Genomic DNA, 23,634 nt, shown 5'->3' with positions numbered 1-23,634 from the left:
AAGCCAAGACGAAAAGGTCTGCATCCTTAACTGCAGTTGACCTTGTGGAGCTGACTGGGCATACTTAAGAGTCAACGGCATAAGAGTGCAGCACGAAACTCGTAATGGAATAGCTAACCAGTTATGTGGTGGGTAACACGTAGTGAAGAGTTTCTGAGCAAAAAGTAGATATTTTAGCAGAGATAAGCAAGTTGGCATTTTATAGCAGTGATGATTTGAATCTGATGAAAGTGCGCTAAGCTTTGGTAGAGAATCCATGGGAAGGGCTGCATGGAAGGAATACAAATAGGGAAAAGAATCCTTTTCCTGGGAGAGAATGTTTTCCTATGAAGACAGTGGGGTTGCTTTTGTCATACTAATCAGTGGTCTTCTGTTATATCATAGAAGCAAAATGTCTCAAGTACTCCCTAAGACATTGGAGACTAAAATAAAATAAATTAGCTAATTCAATTTAGGGGCTGCTGTAATGGCAGGAATGGTCAATCTGCCACCTGTGATACCACCATGCCATACGGACCTAGTTCCTGTCCAGGCTGTTCCACTTATGATCCAGCTCCCAGCTAATGTGCTTGGGAAAGCAGCAGAAGATGGCCCAAGAAGCTGGGCCCCTGCCACTCACATGTTAGACCGGGATGGAGGACCAAGCACCTCATTTGGCCTGCCCAAGCCCCAGTCACTGCAACTAACAGGGGAGTGAAACGGCAAATGGAAGTGCTCTCTCTCTCTCTGATACTCTGCCTTTCAAATAAAATATTTTTTAAGAATCAGATGTTTCCTTTTTCCGATCTTCTTTAACTATTTTGTAAAACTACACTCTAAAGAATATCATTTATGAAAGTATCTTTTCCTGGAATTTCATTTATGATTTTGTGAAAACTACAGCTTTTTTATTAGTTTTATTTAGTCCTTTATTTGAAAGGCAGAGCAACAGAAAAGATGAGAGAGAGTTCTTTCTCTCCTGGTTCACTCCCTTAAATGCCCACAACAGCCAGGGCCGACCAGGCCAAAACCAGAAGCCTGGAACTCAATCTTTCGTTAATTCACAGCGTTATCAATGTTACAGGCCATTCCTCTCAAACCAATAGCTTGAGGTATATTTTACTATCTGAAGTTTGTAAAGAACCTCCTTAAGAAGCATTTCCAACCAGAACTCTGGCAGTCAAGTTTCCTGCATACATGCGTATCTCTAGTTGGACAACAAAAGGGATTCTTGTTCTTAGGAGAACAATGAGTGGTTTAAAATACACACATTCTGCTGTCTAAGAAAAAGAGTAGGACAACTGATTTGCACTTGCTATGGGGTCTAATAAAAGAAAATGAACAGAAACATTATCTAACATTAGAGGAAAAATTGCCATCTAACTTTTAAATAGTTCTAGAATAAGGCACACTCAAGAGGGTGTGTTAAACGTAGGAGGGAAAAACACCTCCTTTTAAATTTTTAATGAAGCTGCTTGAGGCTGCTGCATGTCTTTATTGTCTTTTTAAGAAAAAAAATTCCAGAAAAATTCAAAATATATAAAGAGAAAAAAATTATCATAGTCTCCACAATAAACACTTCAACAGTCCTCAACAATTTTGTCAAAGTTTTTTGCTTCTGGATTGGTTTCAAGCACATAACAAATATCAAGTATCTGTAATTACTTACAACAGGTATTTCAAATGTTGTTTGCTATACTCTATGAACAAAAAGATAATTCTGGAATTATTATAAAAAGTAGATTCAAGAGGAGAAAAGTCAAGCCCTGGAGTTGCAACCTAGTCTATTAAGTTGCTGCTTGGTATGTCTGTGTCCCATATCAGAGCATTGGTTCAAGTCCTGGCTGCTCTGATACCAATCCATACTCCTCCTATTGTATTGTGGAAGGTAGCAGGTAATGGCTGAAATACTTGGGCTCCTGCCACTCACTTGGAAACACAGAATTCCGGGATTCTGGCTTCAACATCCCAGTTACACAGATGTTGAAGGTATTTGGGGAGTGAACCAATGAATGGGAGATCTCTCTCTTTCTCTCTTTTCCTTTGACATCTTTCCTTTCAAGTAGATGAAAATAAACATTAAAACAAAAAGAACATAAAACTCAGGAGAGATACTAGTTAGGATTTTATCAAATGTTTGTTGCTAAAAGTTTCAGATTAAACTTTGCCAGTACACAACCAACTGTGGAAAAGTCAGAGGTCAATATTAGAGGGGAGGGTGTTTTAAGAGTGAGGCATCATAAAATGAAGAATGGAGATGAAGAGGATAACAGGAAAGCTCAATAAACTTCAAGAGGAATTTAAATATACATTATAATTTGTACAGAATCTATTGGTACATGTGACACAGTTGCACTGTGTACATTGGTACATGTACATTGGTACATGGGACACAATTACACTGCAGAAAATTATGTAATGTCACAAATTTCATGAGCGGACAGGAAACAAATCCACATATGTTTGAGTGTGCACATATATGTGTACATACATATGCCTGCCTCTCTAGGTCTCAAACGATATTCAGGAAAGAAGTAGACAAACTGAGCCAACCTTAGGCTGCTAGTTACTAAGCATGTAAGCTTGGGTAAGTTCTTACCACCTCTCTGCCTCTGTTACCTTATCTCTGATGTAGGGACAATACTGCTTCTCCCATGTACATTTGTTAAAAGAATTAAATGAGTTAATTTATGTGAAGCACTTAGAACAGTGCCTCACACATGAAGTAAATAGAAGTGTTTGTTATTATTAGCATGTAAACTCTCATTGCCTTTATTCTGTGTTGTTCAGATAATCGATGTACACATTTAGTTTTATCACAGTGCTTGAATGCATTTATATAGATCTTTATAATTCTCCAAGTCATTCTTTAAAAATTGTATTAATATAAACAGAACAGATTTCATGTATTTCCCCGGTAAAACACTAAGATAACCAAATTCCCTGAACCCGCTATGCCTGTCTCAATTTCCCTCATTCCTTCCTTTCTTTTAATTTTTGCAAAAACATAATTTCAGTCCACTCTATAATCACATGCTTAATGCACAACTAACCATAATATTCAACAAATTAAGTAGAAAGACCACAATTCTACATGACTATATGTAAGGGCTAAAAGCAACAATCAAATCACAAGATGTCCATTTTGTTCCTATACATTTTTTGGAAAAATATCCCACACACTAACTAATTCCAAAGAATTCTTGTCTTCCAACTAAGAACAGCCTTTTCTCCAAATTACATGGATCATAGAATTTTGAACCTTAAAGCTCTTTCAGTATAATTTTATAAACTAAATGAGTAGATAAGGATAATTCAGGAAAACAGTGGGGAAATCGACTAACATATCCTCTCTCCTACCCTGGACTCACCCACAGGCAAACCACACTCTAGCACCACTGAGCTTTTCTAAACCATCTGTAACTTTAGGGCACATAGTCCTGGCACAAGCAGTCCTCTTGCCTGAAAGGGGCCACTCCTTCCTAATCAGGAACACACCTGCTCATGCTTCGAGACGCAATTCTAGGGACATTTAATCTAAGTATCTGAGGCACATCTATCTTCTGACCCATGTTTCACTGGAGTACTCCGTGAACTCCTCTAGCATGGCAATGGCCTATTGTCCACAAACTGGGCCAAGATAGTCTCAGTAGTTTACTCTTTCACATCCATGTCACAGCACAATACTTGCCACATAAATAATAAATAAATAAATAAATGAAGAATTATGGCCTGGATCTGCCCGCTATTCTCCTTACTTGTAGATTGGTCTGTTTCTTAATTAATATTAATTATTATTCTTAATATTCTTAAATATTATTCTTAATTATTCTTCTGTTTCTTAATTAAATTAAAATCTTTACTTGAATACTAATTCTGAGCACCACACCTTTTGAAACTAAATTAGCATCTTTGCTGGTATATAAGCTTCTTTAACATGCTTATTGAATAAATTATTAATTACAACCCACTATTCATTAAACTCAAAGCATATAGAGTCATTCAGATCTCCGCTCATTACAGTGTAAACACTGTATTCAGAAAGGATAAAATAAAATACTTTGATGCCTTTTACCTTTTTGTAAGATTTTTTTCTTAGTCTTTTATTATTTAAATCTGATTAGGTTTCATAGATAGGCTTTTGCTTTTTGTAATTCTCTTCTCCTCCTGATTGGTCCTGGAGTAGGATCTCCAGCAAGTATTCTTGAGACTGAGAATTATACACTCCAAGCCTGCCAACACAGGTGCACACACACACACACACACATACATCTAAGGCACAACCAAGTATAAGATGTCAACATTTTCAAAATTACTTTCTAAAATATAAGCTCTATCCTTCTCAAAGTCTTGTGGTAAAATGGAAGTTGTTCACTGCAAAAACTCTGACTAGATTACTTACGAGTCATTCCTTCTGAGACAGGAGGCCCCAGCACTGGATGCCTGTGTTTTCTCTTCATTGCTATCACTGGATTTTGTAAGTTAAACTAATGTGAAGCAAGCTGGTGCACATGACCAGCTCCTAGGCTAAAGCCACTGACCTGCCAGTGAGCATAACTTATTAGGAGTGTCAGGCAGATTGGACAGTTCTTTTGAGTAGAAATCAAAGCCTACACAAAATTTACTATAAGGAAACTGCAAGCAGTTAAGGAAAAAATTAAATATGGTGTATTGGCAAAGGCTCAGGGCTCAGAAGTTACTCTTTGAAACTTCAGTATCAGTATCAAACTTTCACTGAAAACATTAAAATTCACAATTCTGTAATGCCACTAAGTCGTTGCTCCCTTGAGAAAAACATAATTATTGATTTCCCTACAGTTAGTGTATTCAGTTTTTAGCTCTAGAGACAACACACAAAATCATGTCTCCTCATATTTTTTCCTAGAAACAGAGAAAGATTATAGCATCTATATATCTGTATCTACAGATATCAGAATGCTTTACTCTTTTCATTTTTAAAACTATTAGACAATAACAGAAAAATGTATTAAATTATATTTTATGTACATGAGAAAAACACCAGATTACCTTCAGAAGATCTCGATTAGATTCAAAGTGGACTTCTCATCAGAAACTGTACAGGATAGGAAAGAATAGCGAAATATATTCTAAATCTTAAGAGAAAAAACTGTCAATCCAGAATACTGTAACCTGTAGAACTCTCATTTATGAAGGCAGGTGAAATAAAGACTTTCTATAACAACAGAAATCGAAAGAATTTGCCACCATCCATCCAGGCTTACAAAAGATACTTAAGGATATGCTATAGACAGAAACACAGAAACATGGTCATCACTACGAAAGACAGTGAAGGCAGAAAATCTCTCAGTAAAAGCACAAAGGAAATCCTAAGTGAAAAATAGGCATGTTTATGGAAAAAGGGCAGGGCAAAGTTGTTACTAACCAAAAGTGACCTTGAATGTAAATGACCTCAATCTGTACTTAAAAGATACAGACAGGCAGAAGGGATTCAAAAACAAAATCCACCTTTTGTTGGCTAGAAGAAACATACCTCACCAGCAAAGATACTCACAGATTGAAAGTAAAGGATGGACTCAACAGAGGTGGGGCAGAGCCAAGATGGCAGAGTATAGCAACAGGACATTCTGAGATGCAGGGGGTGGGATGGGGTGGGGGGATAGTTAATAAGGAAAGGAGATACAGGCTGGCGACAGAGCTGTGACAGTTTCATACAGAGAAAGCCAGGGCATAAGCAAAAGACTAAGCAGGTCCTGGAAGAGGGAGCAAAGAGTCACAGAGAAACAGCAGAATTGCGGTGGAGAAGCCACCATGCACTCCCTCCCTGCTCCCCCACCCCACCCCGGCAGACCAGGTGAGATACAAGGTCGGTAGTCAGCAGAGCTACAGTTAGCAAGGGGCGAGAGAACCAAGCAAACAGTTTGAAGTTCCAAAAAGAAAGAATATGGGATTTGAGGGAGAACTCAGGCAACCCCTGCCCATCCATGTCTCCCCCTCCACCCAGCTGAACCTGCAGTTGGCTGGGAGAAGCCATATTGTCTGTTTACATCTCTGGATGTAAACAGGGTGCTACCACATTTGCTTCCTGTACACATGCCCATCAATTGTGGGGGCCACTTCACCACACCCTCTGCACCTGGGAATAAGGATCACATTTCAGAGTAATTTCCCCACCACCAACAAGCGAGCTATAAAATGGGGAGACGTTCTGAACACTTAAATCTCTAGCTGGTTTCACAAACCAGAGCCTGGCCAGAGTATGTGGGGCTTAGTGCACCAGAGCTCTCCTATCTGCCTTCATCACCATCCAGAAGTGAGCAGAACTTCCAGAGGCCGGCTATGTGTTTACACTAGCAATGCACAGACACAGAGCAGCTCACAGCAGAGGGAAATCTCACCACAAGTACCAAGACACATATTAAAGATAAAAAAAATTGGAATTGCCGAAAACCAAGGGGAAAATTTTTAATAAGAGTAAGGAAGACAGTATGAGCCCCAGAAAGGAACACTGTATCTCCTCTTCAAAAACAGAAGTGGAAGATGAAGAGATTGAGGGTACACCAGAAATGGAATTCAGAAAATTAATTGTCAGATTACTTAGAAGTAATCAGAAACAAATTCATGACCTAAATGAAAAGTATCCCAAGAAACTGAGATAATGAAGAGAAGTCACAATGAAATACTAGATATGGGAATTCAATAGAGCAAATAAAAAATACGGTGGAAAGTCTCAATAGTAGAATAAATGAAATAGAAGAAAGAACATCAGAACTAGAAGACAAATGGGTGCGGTTCTAGTCCCCACTGCTCCTCTTCCAATCAAGCTTTTTGCTATGGCCTGGGAAAGCTGTAGAAGATGGCCCAAGTCCTTGGGCCCCTGCACTTGCGTGGGAGACCCGGAAGAAACTCCTGGCTCCTGGCTTCAGATTGGTGCAGCTCCGGATGTTGCAGCCATCTGGGGATTGACCCAGTGGATGGAACACCTCTCTCTCTGTCTCAACCTCTCTCTTTAACTCTGTCTTTCAAATAAAGAAAATAAATCTTAAAAAAAAAGATAAAAAGAAACCCACTGAAATGCAAAGGACAAAAGTCAACATGACTATGTTGATTGGATACTATAGAATAAAAAAATTAGTAGTCATAAAAAGAGACTTTTCCAATTGAAAATAGATCAACTTATAAATAAGACGTGAAAGCACTAAAGGTACATAAGCATGATAAAAAGAACTTCAAAACAAACCAAAAGAAAAACCGAAGAACTAATATGTCAGGTAAATAAAACCAAAGTTAATAGCTGGGGATTTCTGCCTTTATTTTCTGAAATAAGAAGTCAAAAATCAGTAAGGATATAACATATTGACCTAAGCCATCAAACAAAGTTGGCATAATATCTTTTACAGAAACCTCTGTGACAAAAGTAACTAAATTTACAAGGTTTTCTGAGGCTCATGGATAGTCTCAAAGATATAAGGTAGTGAGAACACGCCATGCTGGTATAACAGGATACCACAGACTAGGTCATTTATAAAGAAAATAAAATTATTTCTCAGTGTTCTGGAATCTGGGCAGTCCAAGGCTGAAAGGTCACATCATGTGAGTGGCTTTGTGGTATGTCATCCTATAGCAATGGGAAGGGCACTAAAGAGTAGAGAGGAGCCGGCGCCGCGGCTCACTAGGTTAATCCTCTGCCTAGCGGCGCCGGCACACCGGGTTCTAGTCCCGGTCAGGGCGCCGGATTCTGTCCCGGTTGCCCCTCTTCCAGGCCAGCTCTCTGCTGTGGCCAGGGAGTGCAGTGGAGGATGGCCCAGGGGTTGGGCCCTGCACCTCATGGGAGACCAGGAGAAGCACCTGGCTCCTGCCACCAGATCAGCGCGGTGCGCCAGCCGCAGCACGTCGGCCGTGGCGGCCATTGGAGGGTGAACCAACGGCAAAGGAAGACCTTTCTCTCTGTCTCTCTCTCTCACTGTCCACTCTGCCTATCAAAAAAAAAAAAAAGAGTAGCGAGGAGAAGTGTTTGCTTTTATTAAAAAAAAGTCACTCCTGGGAGGGTGGAGCCAAGATGGCGGTATAGCACTTAGACGTTATGAGTCGCAGGAAGGAAAACAGATAATAAGGAAAGGGGATATGGGCTGGTGACAGAGCCATGGGATTTTCAAGCGGAGAAGCCTAGGAGTCCAGTAGAGACTGAATAGGACCACACAGATGGAGCAATGAGTCACAGAGACCCAGCAGAGGTGCCATGGAGAAGCCAAGTGCTGTGGCTGATGCTATGCCCTCCTCCCCGCCTTGGCTGTACTAGGTGATACAGGAGGTCATGAGTCCATGAAAATGCAAGTCCACGGAGCTGCGATTAGCAGTGGGCTGGAGAGCCAGACAAGCTGTGTTTGAAATTCCAAGAAGGAAGAATATGGGAATAGATGGAGAACTCAGGCACACCCCTGCCCATCCACGTCTCCCTCTCCACCCAGCTGAACCTGCAGCTGGCTGGGAGAAGCCATATTGTCTGTTTACATCTCCGAATGTAAACAGTGTGCTACCACATTTGCCTCCTGAGCACAAGCCCATCAGTTGTGGGGGCAACTTCACCACACACCCTGCACCCAGGAACAAGGATTGCAACATTTCAGTGTAATTTCCCTCCACCACCACATGAGCTGCACAAAGGGGAGAAGTTCTAAATATTGAAATCCCTAGCTCATTTCACATACCAGAGCCTGGCCCAAGTAGGTGGGGCTTAGTGCACCAGAGTTCTCCTATCTGCCCCCATCACAATCCAGAAATGAGCAGGACTTCCAGAGATGGAGCTCCATGTTTCCACTGGCAACACAAGACACATAGCAACTGACAGCAGGGGGAAATATCACCACAAGCACCAAGACATGTATTAAAGGAAAAGGAACCAGAAATACAAAAAAAAAAAAAAAAAAACAGGGGAAACATTTTAATAAGACTAAGGAAGACAGTATTAGCCCCAGAATGGACAACACATCACCTTTTCAATAACAGCAGCAGCAGCAGAAGAGACTGAGGATATGCCAGAAATGGAATTCAGAGAATTAATTGTCAGATTACTTAGAAGCAATCAGAAACAAATTCATGACCTAAATGAAAAGTGTTCCCCCAAAAATGAGATATTGTAGAGAAGTCAGAATGAAATACTAGAAATGAAGAATTCAATAGAGCATATAAAAATACAGTGGATAGTCAACATAGATTAAAACACCCTGCAAAACTCATTCATGAATGAAGGAGAAATAAGGATCTTCCACAACAAACAGAAATTGAAAGACTTAGAAACTGCTCACTCAGCTTTAAGAAACAGGCTCAAAGATGTGCTATACACAGAAACACAGAAACAGGAACATCACTACAAAAGCAGATAATTACCCAGCTAAAGACCAAATGAAATCCAAAGTACATAAACAGAACTATTTATGGAAACATGGCAGGGGCAAAGTCGGTACTTAACAATAGTAACACTGAATGTAAATGGTCTCAAATCCACAGTTAAAAGGCACAAAATGGCTCAATGGATTAAACAAGAAAACCCATCAATTTGCTGCCCACAAGAAATACATCTTACCAACAAAGATGCTCTCAGGCTGAAAGTGAAAGGATGGAAGAAGATAATCCATGCTAACAGAAACCAGAAAAGAGCTGGTGTGGCCATCCTAATATCAGACAAAATAGACTTTAACACAAAAATTATCAAGGGAGATGAAGAAGGACAGTATATAATGATCAAAGGATCAATTCAACAGGAAGATGTGACTTTTATAAATGTATATGTACCCAACTACAGGGCAACTGGCTATTTAAAAGAAATGTTAAAGGATCTAAAGGGAGATACAGACCCAAATACAATACTAATAATAGTAATGGGGGACTTCAATACCCCACTTTCAGCAATGGACAGATCAAGAAACAGAAATTCGGCAAGGAAACAACAGAGTTAATCAACATCATAGACCAAAAAGGCCTAGAAGATATCTACAGAACATTCCACCCTACTACCAAACAGTACATGTATTTCTATCCAGTACAATGAACTTTCTCTAGGATTGATCACATGCTAGATCATAAATCAAGTCTCAGAAAATTCAAAAAAACTCGAAGTCAAGCCATGCATCTACTCAGACCACAATGAAATGAAGCTGGAAATCATCAATAAGAATCTCTACATCATATACAAACACATGGAAAATGAGCAACATGCTGCTGAATGAACAGTGGCTCATAGAAGAAATCAAAAGAGAAATCAAAAAATTTCTGCAAATCAAGATGACAATACAACAACCAAAATTTGTGGGATACAAAAAAGCAGTGGCAAGAGGAAAGTTTTATCAATTGGTGCCTACATCAAGAAACTGGAAAGGCACCAAATAAATGAACTATCTATGTGCCTCAAGGATCTAGAAAAAAAAGCAGCAAGTCAAACCAAAAAACCAGTAGAAGGAAAGAAATAATTACAATTAAAGAAGAAATCAACAAAATTGAAGTCAAAAAATACAAAAGATCAGCTGCTTTTTTGTAAAAACACACAAAATCGACACACCATTGGTCCAACTAACCTAAAAAAGGAGAGAGAAGACCCATATCAATAGAGATGAAAAAGAAATGTAACAACACATACAACAGAAAAACAAGAATCATCAGAAATTACTACAAAGAGCTGTATACAAACAAACTTGGAAGTCTAGAAGAAATGGACAGATTCCTGAACACCTACAACCTACCTAAATTGAGCCATGTATACATAGAAAACCTAAACAGAACCATAACCGAGACAGAAATTAGTCAGTAATAAAGGGCCTCCCAACAAAGAAAACCCCAGGACTGGATGGCTTCACTATTGAATTTTACCAGATATTTAAAGAGGAACTAACTCCAATTCTTCTCAGTCTATACTAAACAATTAAAAGGGAGGGAATCCTCTCAAATTCCTTCTATGAAGCCAGCATCACCTTAAGCCCTAAATCCAGGAAAGATGAAACAGAGAAAGAAAGCTACAGACCAATTTCCCTGATGAACACAGACACAAAAATCCTCAACAAATTTCTGCCCAATCAAATTCAACAACACATTAGGGAGATCATTCACCTGGACTAAGTGGGATTTATCCCTGCAATGCAGAAATGGCTCAATATTTGCAAATCAATTAATGTGATACATTACATTAACAAATTGAAGAACAAAAACCATTTGATTAGCTCAATAGATACAGAGAAAGCATTTGATAAAATGTAACACACTTTCAAGATGAAAACTCTAAGAAAATTGGGTATAGAAGGAACATTCCTCAATATAACCAAGGCACTTTATGGCAAACCCATGGCCAGCATCCTATTGAAGGGGAAAAGCTGGAAGCATTCTCATTGAGATACAGTACCAGACAAAGATACCCATTTTCTCCATTAGTGTTAAATGTAGTCCTGGAAGTTTTAGCCAGAGCCATCACGTAAGAAAAAAAATCAAAGGGATTCAGATTGGTAAAGGTGAAGTCAAAAATATCCTTATTTGCAGATAATATGACTATATATATAGGAGACCCAAAAGACTCCTCTAGGAGACAACTGGAACTCAGAGAAGGCTTTGGTAGAATAGCAGGATATAAAATCAACACACACAAAAAAACAGCCTTTGTATTCACAGATAATGCTATTGCTAAGAAAGAACTTCTGAGGTCAGTCCCATTCACAATAGCTACAGAAATATTAAATACCTTGAGAGCTGTATAGGAGATGTACCAGATGGGGAGGTGCTGTCTGCGTCAGGCTACACAGCTACCTTAACAAATTACTGGGGACTGACTAGCCAAGAGAAGCCTGTCTATTCATTTCCATGAATGAGGATGGCTGGGCACCTGCTTGTCAGAACCTCTGTCTGCTATGTCACTGAGAATAGCTTGTTCCACTATTTCTTAAGGAGACAGCAGGGTAGTTGGGGCAACCCAGTTGTTTCATGGGATTCTTGATGGGCCTAGCCACTTAGTAAAGATGGCTCCCCTGCTTTCCTTGGCCTCTGTGCATCAAATCATCCAGCACTTATTGCCTAGTTGATGTCAGGTCTGAGCGTGCATGGGAAGAGCCATATGTGGCTATTTAAAAGGCAGCCAGAATGTGTGCTAGTTTACTGCATGCTTACAGGAGCCAACGGCTGAGGTATTACTGCCTTGCTGCTTCTAGACAACAGGAGGGTTGGCAGAATGAGCAACTCAGGGTGTGTTGCCCGAGTTGCTTCTTTAAAGATCTCTCAAAAGCCCTGACCTCCCAATACCTGTACATTTCAATGAAATTCAATGTAAGTCTTTAAAAGGACATTCAAACTATAGTCTTGTGAAATTCTCAAAACCAGCTGAGTTGGGAAGACCCCCAGCTAGACTTAATCCAAGCTCTTGTCTTTCTGATGTAGGAGTACAACCAGGAGACCAGGAGAGAAGTAAACGAGATTTATTTAATTGCAAAGAGAAATTTCACACACAGATGGGAGTGCAGGCAGCCTCCAACTGTGAAGACAAAATGGCTTCTGCCCCCACCTAAGTTGAGGTTGTCATTTATAGGATGGGCCAGGTGCCTGGAGAAGATCAACTAATTGAAAATTCAAAGGAGGTAATGTTTGGGTGGGACCTCAGTACCACTCATTTCTGCATCTCCTTTTTGGGACTCTGAGAAGTGTCATGGCATAGCCAGGTGGGGATGGAGAACACACACACATGCTCATCTCTAGGAAAGTATCATGGTTTCTCACATAAGATAGGAAAGAATATGTCTAGCCCGCAGTGATGGTGGACCAGTGCAGTAGCATGCCTAAAAAGAGGTTGGTTTCAGTCACTGCATGTGTGTGCTGGCTCAAGTGCTCAAAGCCCTTTGCAAGTCATCCATATTTAGTTTCCTACCTGTCTACCAAACAACATTGTGCCCCTGGTATCCCAAAGCTCACATCTTCCTCACATACAAGCAAAAACTCATTCCATCCCAATAGCTGTACAAACCTTAACTGATTCCAGTATCAAAAAAGTACAATGTCCAGAGTCTCATCTGAATCAGGTATGTGTGAGACTCAAGAGATGATTTTTTTCTGGATCAAATGCACTGTGAATCTCTAAAATTAACACATTATCCCCTGCCATAGTACAATAGCGGGACAGTTGTAGAATAGCTAGTTATGTACCAAAAGGAAGAAATTGGCAAGAAGAAAGGGGTAAATGACCCCCAGCCAATCTGAAGGCCAGCAAGGAAAACACTTAATCTTAAAGCTGGAGAATAATCTCTTTTAACTCCATGCATGTTTTCTGCACGTAGTGGGGTCCCAGTGCTCCCCACCACCATGACTTTTCTGGGCTCAGCATACACTTCAGGTCTCCAGGTTTGGTTCTCCTGGCTGAAACCCTCCCATGCTGGTGCTGCACACCTGGTGCATTGCAGTTCTAGGGTCTCAAGGGCAGCCCCACACCTGTGGCTCTTCTGTGGTTCTGCCCCTACGACAAATGTCCATATAGGATCTCTAGCTGTCTGTGGAATCCTTTGAAATCTAGGCAGAGGGAAACTGTGAGCTCCCACATCCTCTTTCTGTGTGTCTGTGAAATTAACACCATCACGATTTGCTGCTTGTGTCTCTGAACTGGTGGATCATGTTTTGCCTGGGGCCAAATGAGCCACATTGGAGAGACTGAATACTATGGTAGAAATCAGGGAGCAGACACTTGATGTACCCCAAGGGAGTGAGCTCTTTTTGCTCCAAGGTCCAACATTCTGAGTCTGGGACAAGATGACAGGATGGCAGCATCTAAAATCTCTGACTATTTTGAGGTATTTCTCTTACTGTTTTGATGAAAATCCCCTGGCTCTTTTCAGTTCACACTAATCTTTCTTCAGTCACCTGGCCACATCCTAGTGTTTTATACAGAATAAGACTTTCACTGTTTACATATGCAGCTTTGACCTTCCCAATTTTCCAGCTTTGAACTTCCCCAGTCTTCCTACCTTGCCTCCATTTTCATAGAGAATTCTTTATTTAAGGAATCTCCTCCTCAAATATCCCTGTATGTGACTCATAGCAGCTATGCAGAACCTTGAACACTTTGCTGCTTAAATATTTTTTCCTGCTATTCTAGTTTATCACTCTTCATTACTGCCAGAGTCCTGGGCAAGGACACAGTTCACCCAATATTTTTGCAGTTGTATGAGTAGTAAAATGGGGTAAAAAGAAAGTTATTTTGGTGCAAATTTAAATATACAATAACTTTTATAACATCCATTTTGTATGAACTTTTTGAAGACTTCCTATCAAACATGGGATTCAAAATTTTTTTCACCAAAAGAACCTTACCTTTTAATTTCATTTCTTGTGAACTTTTTGAAGTTTCCCTGTACAACAAGAATTGTCTTTCCTCCAATTTCCAATATCTTATTCCCAATTTTCATCTGATATGTCATCAGAATGATCTTCACTGTCCACATTTCTATCAATATTCCGAACACAATCACTAAAATAATCTCTTGAAAGTTATAGACTTTCCTTAGTCTTCTCTTCTTCTGAATCCTTATCAGAATCTCTCATAATACTCATCTTACAACACTTCTTTTAGCCTACTCCTTCAAATTCTTTTAAATTCTACCCATGACTCAGCTCCAAATCTGCTTCCGCATTTAAGGTATTTGTTGTAGTTATAACTCTACTCCTGACATTAGTTTTTTGTCTTTATCTTCTGTGGCTACAACAGAGTATCTGTCATAGGCTGTGTCATTTATAGAGAGAAGAAATTTATTTCTCACCATCACAGAGGCTTGGATGCTCAAGGGTGAAGGGCTGCATCTGGTGAGGGCTTTCTTGGTGCATCATCTCATGGTGAAAGACAGAAAGGCAAGTGAGGGATCATGAGATGAGGGAGCTGCCTTTTGTAACAAAGACACTCCTGTAATAACTAACTCACTCCCATGAAAATGACCAAAATCCATCATTAGGGCCCTGTCTTAACCCCTCTCAAAGGCTCCACCTGCCACTTGGAAATTAAATTTCAGCATGCATTTTAGCAGGGACATTTAATCCATAGCAGTATATGTGAAATATCTTACTGGATGGAAATATCATATCTAAAACAACCACAGGCTGTCAAGGTGACTCTTTTTTATTCTTTTTATTTCCTCTGTTAGAAAGGTAGACTTGGAAGCCAGTTCCCTAAATCATTCATGGATTGAGTGATGTCAGCAAATGTTCCCACGGAAAAGAGGGCTGTCGCTACTTAGCTCTTTTTACAGTTTTCCATGCTTAAAATTTTAGTTCATCTAATCCTCCTTGCTTCCACAGCTCTCTGGAACTTTTAATTTATAGTTTTTTAATGCTTAACTGGGATTTCCTAGGTTCCCCCACCCCAGAGGAAACATGGTTTGATAAGATTTATTACATCCTACACTGAATGGTAAGCATCTTTTTTATTCAACTTTATAATCCACGTTGCAAAGGAGTTGTCTGGCAAATGTTCTTATCCCCTCTTTATAGATTTTGAAGATGTTATATGTCTGTTTAAGTCATTCCCCATGATAGTAAAGGTTAGCTGTGAGAAAAAATTAAATATTTCTGATGTCTGGCTCCTCCCTCTGTTCTTCATTGTACCCAGGTGAGTTCTGTATCCATCAGAGATCATTCACAAAACTAGAACCCACACCACTGCAGTAAGCACTAGCTTCTAACAAGAAGATGCAGCAATCGCTGGAAGGGCTAGAGATCAAAGGGAAGAGGTGGGTTACTTGAACTTTGAGCTTGGAAATGGAGGATAGCCAACTTGATGCTGGATGCTCTGGAATTTGTTGGTGGCTCAGAGTCCTGAGTCTGAATTCTGAGGATACACTGTTTGGTAGCTGTTAGCATAACTGCGGCTGATGATACTATAGGTTCTGGCAGTTACTAAATATGTTTGTATGCAGTGTTAATTTACAGAGTAAAAGTTACTGCTGCTGCAATGGCAAAAGCCCGCATTAAGCAGCACTGGGTATAAAGATCAATCAAACAGTTCTGTTAAGTTTTCAATTTCTCCGTCTCTTCCTCTATAGGCAGAAACTATCATGGGGTAGGAGCTGATAAAGAAGAAATGCAGTTTATCATTACCCATTTGCCATATGGCAAATCCTGATGAAAAGTGGAAGGTTTGGAATTGGCAGAGACAGCCAATAAACCCCCACTTACTCTGTCCTTGAGAGCATTTTTGGATAGGAAAAAGAAATATGCCTCCAAAAATCATTAAATTAATGAAACGTCAGAATATGCTAGGTTTTGACCTTCGTTTATTAGCTTTTATGATTTTGTGATATAATGGATCTTTAGAGTTTTTATCTTTAAAGTCTTCTCTTGACACATGCAATGGCATTTCTACTGCCAGGGCAACAAAAAGTAATACAAGGGAAATACTTTTAGGATTGGGGTTATTTTCAGGAATTATGAGATTTCATCTTAGGGGAATTTTGAACATTCCACTCTGCCTAATTTGGATCCTGAACACTCTGCTTTTCTTTTGGTGTAGCTGAAACACTCTGCCCTCTTTTGGGTGTAGCTGCAACACTCTGCCCTCTTTTGGGTGTAGCTGCAACACTCTGCCCTCTTTTGGGTGTAGCTGCAACACTCTGCCCTCTTTTGGGTGTAGCTGCAACACTGTGCCCTCTTTTGGGTGTACCTGCAACACTCTGCCCTCTTTTGGGTGTACCTGCAACACCCTGCCCTTCCTGGGGTGGAGCTCCAACACCTGGCCCTCCCTCAGGTGGAGGAGCCTCAGTTTTCTCTTTTTCCTCAGAGGGTTTTCTCTTGTGGAAAAGCAAAACTATCAAACACAAAAGCAAAAGCAATAAAACAATCAAAAAAAGAAGTGGCAAGTAATTCCACTCTTTTTTGGCTTTTCTCTTAGGAGGTGGGCCACTATCTACACTACCTCCACTGCCTTCTTTTTCACAGGTGGGTGGGTCCCAGTCAGAGTCACAGTGGCAGTGGTCTTTGTTGTTGCAGACTCCACGCTTATGGCAGAATTCATGTGAACAAATATATACTGGAGTTATCACAGGGGTGCACTTCCTGCCAAGACATACAGAGTTTACATCACACTCGGTGCCATCTTTCACATCACCAATGTCAGCTATGGTCATCCCAAAGTGGTAATCAGTGCCCCAACAAGAAGAGTTTTCGATGTTAATCCAATGCAGAGTAGTATGTTCTTCCAACATTTGGATTCTGCTCACATTGTCACATTGTATTCTTCCACACATAACATCTGTACTACTACATGCTATATATGATTTGGTATCATTACCACAGTTACCAAAACGGTCACCACGGATATTCATTTGTCTGTAACATAGCTCCTTTGCATTCCTGGCATCGTTGCCAAAAATTTGTTTACACTGTCTATCACGGGAAAGGCATGTATTATTGTAGCAGTGGCTGGTTTCCATGCAAGTCTGTCCATTTCGCACATAGACATCTTCTGGACACTCATGCCACATTCCATTGCACCACTCTGGAAGATCACATTCATTATCCTTTTCTCGACACACTTCCCCTGATGCCCTGAACTGGCAGTTCTTGCAACAAAGCCCAAAACCACAAGCAGCACCAGGTCTCAGAGTGCAGTTTGTCAAACAACAGGGATCTTGTGTACACATTTGGAAGGTTCCACAGTCACACTGCTCATTTTCTTCAACAACACCATTACCACATAGGTCTTTGATGAAATATGGTATATTGCGTATACAGGGTTTTTTTTGTACAGTATCCATCAAGGCAGATATACTGCAGTTGCTAAATGCACTTGTGAGTATTTCTCCTTCAGACATTAGGCATGTGGGCTTTCCACATATACATGTATCTACATCATGCTGCATATTCAAATTATGACCAAGCTCATGTGACACAGCAAGTGCAAATTCATAAAATTCGTCATCTGCCAAAAACCTTTCAATTGCACAGCCGTTCCTTAAGCATATTTTTCCCCAATATGATTCCCCGTGGCGAGTATCATTCCTCCACATAAAAAAATGTGTAACATCATTTTTCATTCGGGTATCAAAAACTGTATACTTCCACCGGCAAAAATATTCCAAAGTTTCATGCATATTTCCTAATGTCACTAAGTTTCTGGTATTCCAAATCTCAAGCCCACATAAAGACACAGAAATGTCAATTGCGGCAAAAATGGAATTTACTTCATTAATCGTGATTAATAGATCTTGTATCATCAATGAGGTATTACCATTCCGGAAAAGAAATCGTTGATAGTCTTGAATCACTGCAAGTTCTATAAACCATCTGTGGGTCCAAACACCCTCATAGTTGCTTTGCCTGAGAGGAGGATTATTACTCTGTTGAAAACCCAATTGCTCTGCTATCTCTTCTTCTGCAGATTGCCATTTTGTGGATTGGAATTCTGTCTCATTGTAGTGTAGTCTATGAATCAGATGTTCATGTGTGACTGAAAATCTTTTGGGCTTTATTTCATATACAATATCATTTATCTGTAGCATTCCTCGCAAGCCCCCAAAACAGGAGCTAAGAGCAACGGTGGATTCTGGCTGTCCTTCCACATAACCCTGATAGTGGCAGTCATCCTGGATAAAAGGCTGATCTTCATGGAGAGCTCCCTCGTCTGTGTAGGTGAACACAGGGAAGTGTCTGGATGCCAAAAGCTTTTTGACCTTCATGTGGATAATGTGTCTCTGCCCCTCAATGTGCAGACTATAGGAGAGCCAGCTTGGAGTCTTCATACCTTTCTCAGTGCTGGTTACCTTCAAGGGTATTACTACTTCTTGTTGGCTATGATGGTGACAGTGCCCAATCTGAGACCATCCAGAAAGAAAGAGAACCACTCTCAGCCAGAGCATTAGGAGAGTGATCTTCACATGTACCAGGACTTCAGTCTCAGCCATGTGGAGCTGTGCATGAGAGCAAAAGCATGGCAGGCACGAGGAGATGCAGCTCTGTCTTCTCCCTTTGACTTGGTAGCCTTTGGCCTGAACTTTAGTGGTGTGTCTTCAAACAGAGCCAATCCATTAAAGCAGAGGAACTGAAAGAACAAATGAAATTCAGGACAAAGCGGTATTATTATGAGCATGTGAGTGTGGAAGAGAGATTAGGGTATGGGTTAAAAATCAATTTGTGTTTGGCTTTACACATGAATCAATATACTACATTTGATTTTCTCTTCAACATTATTGACACAGAACAAGGATGTACAACAGAGTGACAGTTGGCCACAAGTTGAGAAATACTGAACCTAGACAAAAAACAGATGGATTAATTTCACTGTTGCCCAAATATACAAATATGAGGGAACTTAAGTTTATGGGAAGGTGAAATTAAAAGATGTTTATTTTACCTATTCAGTGGACTAAGAAGTGAAGACTACCCTAAATTGGAGAAACAAAGAGACATCCAAATTCAGGAAGCACATAGAACTCCTAATAGATATGACCAGATAAGATCTTCATGACCCATTACAGTAAAACATTCAACTAAAATGTGCACTAGAGAAACTCCAGATTTCATTCGGATGATATCCAATTAGACTGACAGCTGTTTATTGTCAGAAACCCTACAGGCTAGGAGAGAAGGAAGAAACATAGTCCAAATCCTAAAAAAAAGAAAACAAAACCCTGTCAACCCAGAATACTGCAGATCTGCAAAGCTCTAATTTATAAATGAAGGTGAAATAAAGACCTTCCAATATACATAAGTTGAAAGTGTTTGTCACCACTCATCTATCCCTACAAATATTACTTAAGAATTATTACATACAGAAACAGAAAATGATAGCCATCATCATGAAAGAATGTGAAGGCAGAATACCTCCTAGTGAATATACAAAGGAAATCCAGAGCAAAAACTAGTAATATTTATGGAAACATGTCAGTACCAATTCATTACTTATCAATCATAACCTTAAAATGTAAGTGGCCTAAATTCTCCAATTAAAAGAGACTGAGTGGATTAAAAGAAGCAAGGCCCGTGTATTTGCTGCCTGCAGTAAACCCATCTCACTAACAAAGATACACAGACTGAAAGTGAAAGGATAGAAAAAGATATTCCATGCTAATGGAAAACAAAAATGAATGAAAGTAGCCATGTTAATATCAGACAAAATAGACTTTAATACAAAAAGTGTTAAAAGAGCCAAGGGTACTATGTAATGATTAAGGGATCAATTCAATAGAAATATATGACTGTAGTGAATGTATAAGCATTCTATACCAGGGCATCTGGCTATTTAAAACAAATGCTAATGGATCTAAAGGGAGACATACACTTGAATACAATAAAAATACTCTACTTCAACACCCCATTTTCATCAGTGGACAAATCAACTGGACATAAAATCAACAAAGAAACAGCATTGCTAATCTACACTATGAGTAAAATGAACCTAATTGGTATCTACAGAACATTTCATCTCACAGCTGCAGATTAGACATTCTTTTTATCAGTGAATTGAACTTTCTCTAAGATAGACCATATGCTAGGCCATAAAACAATTCTCAGCAAATTCAAAACAGTTGAAGTCATGCCATGTATCATCTCTGAATAAAATGGAATGAAGCTGGAAATTAGAAACTGAAGAAATTAGAAAATATGCAAATACATGGAAACCGAACAACATGCTCTTGAATAAACAGTGAGTCATAGAAGAAATCAAAAAAATAAAAAAATTCTGGAAATGAATGAAGATAACAATACAACATATCAAAACTTATGGGATAAAGCAAAAGCTTTTTTAAGAGGAAGATTTACAGCAATTAGTGCCTATATCTAGAAGTTAGAAAGACATCAGATAAGCAAATAGCAGTGCATCTCAAGGACCTATTTAAACAAAAAGAAACCAAGCCCAAAATTAGTAAGAGGAAATGAAGTATACAAATTAGAGAAGAAATAAACAACATTGAAACCAAAAAATGATACAAAAGATCAGGGTTATGAAGAGCTGTTTTTTTGAAGAGTAAGCAAAACTGATATGTTATGGCCTAACTAGCCAAAACAGGGGGGAAGAACCAAATTAATGAAATTAGTATGAAAAAGATGTTACAGCGGATACCACAGAAATAAAAAAGAATCATCAGGAATTACTACAAAATTTTACTTGCTAAAATATTGGAATATATAGAAGGAATGGGTAGATTTATGGATGCACACCATCTACCAGAAATGAACCATGAAAACGTAGAAAACCTAAATAAACCAATACTCAAAACGGAGATTGAATCAGTATTAAAGATCCTGGCAACTAAAACAGCCCAGGAGTGGAAGTCTTCACTGCTGAATTCTATCAAACTTTTGAAGAACTGCTTCTAATTCTTCTAAAGCTATGCAAGACAATTGAAATTGAAGGAATCCTCCTAAATTCCTTCTAATTCTTAATTTATTAACACCTTAATTCTAAAACCAGGAAAATATAAAACAAATAAAGAGAACTATAGACTAATATACTTGATGAACATAGTTGCAAATATCCTTAACAAAATACTAGCTAATCGTATCCAACAACACCCCAGAAATATCATTCACGTGGAACAAGTGGAATTTATCCGTGGTATATTTGCAAATCAGTAAATACTGTGATACATCATATTAACAAACTGAAGGGTAAAAACTATATGATTGTCTCAGGAGATGCAGAAAAAGTACTTGATAAAATACAACCGTCTTTCATGATAAAAACCTTAAGCAAGTTGGTTATACAAGGAACATTCCTGAACACGATCAAGGTAATATTTGGCAAACCCCAACCAGCAACATACTGAATGAGTGAAAAGTTGGAAGCATTCCTACTAAGATCCAGAACCAGACAAGCATGCCCACTCTCACCAGTGCTATTTTTTTTTAATTTATTTGACAGATAGAGTTAGTGCAAGAGACAGAGAGAAAGGTCTTCCTTCCATTGGTTCACTCCCCAAATGGCCACCACGGCCAGTGCTGCACCTGTCTGAAGCCAGGAGCCAGGTGCTTCCTCCAAGTCTCCCATGCGGGTGCAGGGCCATCCTCCACTGCCCTCCCAGGCCACAGCAGAGAGCTGGACTGGAAGAGGAGCAACTGGGACTAGAACCCGGCACCCATATGGGATGCTGGCACTGCAGGCGGAGGATTAACCAAGTGAGCCACGGTGCCAGCTCCCACCATTGCTATTTAATATAGTCATGGAAGTTTTAGACAGAGCCATTAGGCAAGAAAAAAAATCAAAAGGATACAAATTGGAAAGGAGGAAGTCAAACTATTCCTATTTGCAGAAGACATGATTCTTTATATAGGGTAGCCAAAAGACTCCACTAAGTGACTATTGGAACTCATAGAGAGTTTGGTAGAGTTGTAGTATATAAAATCAACAAACTTGCGGGCTGGTGCTGTGAAGTAGTAAGCTGAGCTTCCACCTGTGGTACCGGCATCCCATTTGAGTGCCAGTTTGCATCATGGTTGCCCATCTTCTGATCCAGCTCTCGGCTACTGGCCTGGGAAATAAGTGGAGAATGGCCCAAGTTCCTGGGCCCCTGCACCCATGTGGGAAACCTGGAGGAAGCTCCTAGCTCCTGGTTTCAGACTGGCTCAACTCCAGCCATTGCAGCCATTTGGGGAGTGAACCAGTGGATGGAAGGCCTTTCTCTCTTTCTTCCTCTCTCTGTAACTATATCTCTCAAGTAAATAAAATCTTTAAAATCAACACAAAAATCAGTATCCTTTATATACACAGACAATGCAGTGGCTGCGAAAAAACTTGTAATATCAATACCATTCACAATAGCTACTGAATATTAAATACATTGGAATAAATTTAACCAAGGAGGTGAAAGATCCCTACAATGAAATTTACAAAACATTAAAGAAAGAAATAAAAGAAACACAAAAATTGGAAAAAATCTTCCATGTTTGTGGAATGGAAGATTTAATATAATCAAAGTCTCTATACCACCCAAAGCAATTGCAGATTCAATGTATTCCCAATCAAAATACCAAGGATATTCTTCTCAGATCTAGAAAATGATACCAAAATTCATATGGAAATAGAAGAGACCCTAAAAAGCTAAAGCAATCTTAACAAAAGCAAGGCTGGAGGCATCACAATACCAAATTTCAAGAAATGCTGCAGGGCAATCATAATCAAAACATGTTGGTGCTGGCACAAAAACAAACATGCAGACCAGTGGAGCAGAACAGAAACCCCAGAAATAAATCCATATATCTGCAACCCACTAATTTTTGACAAAGGTACAAAAACTTTTTAAAAGGTTTAAATGTAAGGTAAATAATATCTTTTTTGGTTGAAGGAATATTTATTTATACATATTGACTTGGAATAAAAACAAATAAAAATAAAACATAGTTTTTAAAATTTCAAATGATAAATTACTTAGTCATATCACCCAGGTGAGGTATGTATAAATATTCACTATATGTCTGTATTTTTTCTGAAGGTCCCGAATATATTTTTTGCAACAAATAATTTCTTGTCCTTTATTCATCTAATTATATTAGGCCGCAAACTGTCAAAGCATCAGTTGCCATTCAGGAATAATAGTATGTATCTTAAGGGATAACTTCATTCAATAAAACAACAAACAGTAGTGGAACCTATTGGGACATGATGGCTTTAATCTCTGTATTAATTTTCAAGGGCTGCCATAAGAGATGATGCAGACTGAATGAAGAGAAATTTAT

General features: G+C 39.3%; 1 protein-coding gene across 2 annotated transcripts in view; it reads right to left on the bottom strand.

Moving 5' to 3' along the window:
• Positions 1 to 8,973: 8,973 nt before the first annotated feature.
• The window catches only part of LOC100339452 (disintegrin and metalloproteinase domain-containing protein 20), a 36,210-nt gene continuing 21,549 nt past the window's right edge, over positions 8,974 to 23,634 (bottom strand). For both annotated transcript variants that reach the window (XM_008251126.3, XM_002709343.4), the window contains one exon: positions 8,974 to 19,000. In XM_008251126.3, coding sequence (XP_008249348.2) covers positions 16,434 to 18,863 — 2,430 coding nt within the window. In that variant the 5' untranslated portion in view covers positions 18,864 to 19,000 and the 3' untranslated portion in view covers positions 8,974 to 16,433. The remainder of the gene's footprint in view (positions 19,001 to 23,634) is intronic.

The sequence above is a fragment of the Oryctolagus cuniculus genome, chromosome 2, assembly GCF_964237555.1.
Source record: "Oryctolagus cuniculus chromosome 2, mOryCun1.1, whole genome shotgun sequence".
In the NCBI taxonomy this organism is placed as follows: Eukaryota; Metazoa; Chordata; class Mammalia; order Lagomorpha; family Leporidae; genus Oryctolagus; species Oryctolagus cuniculus.
Note: the sequence above shows the minus strand (reverse complement) of the source record. Positions and strands in the feature narration are given on the sequence as shown.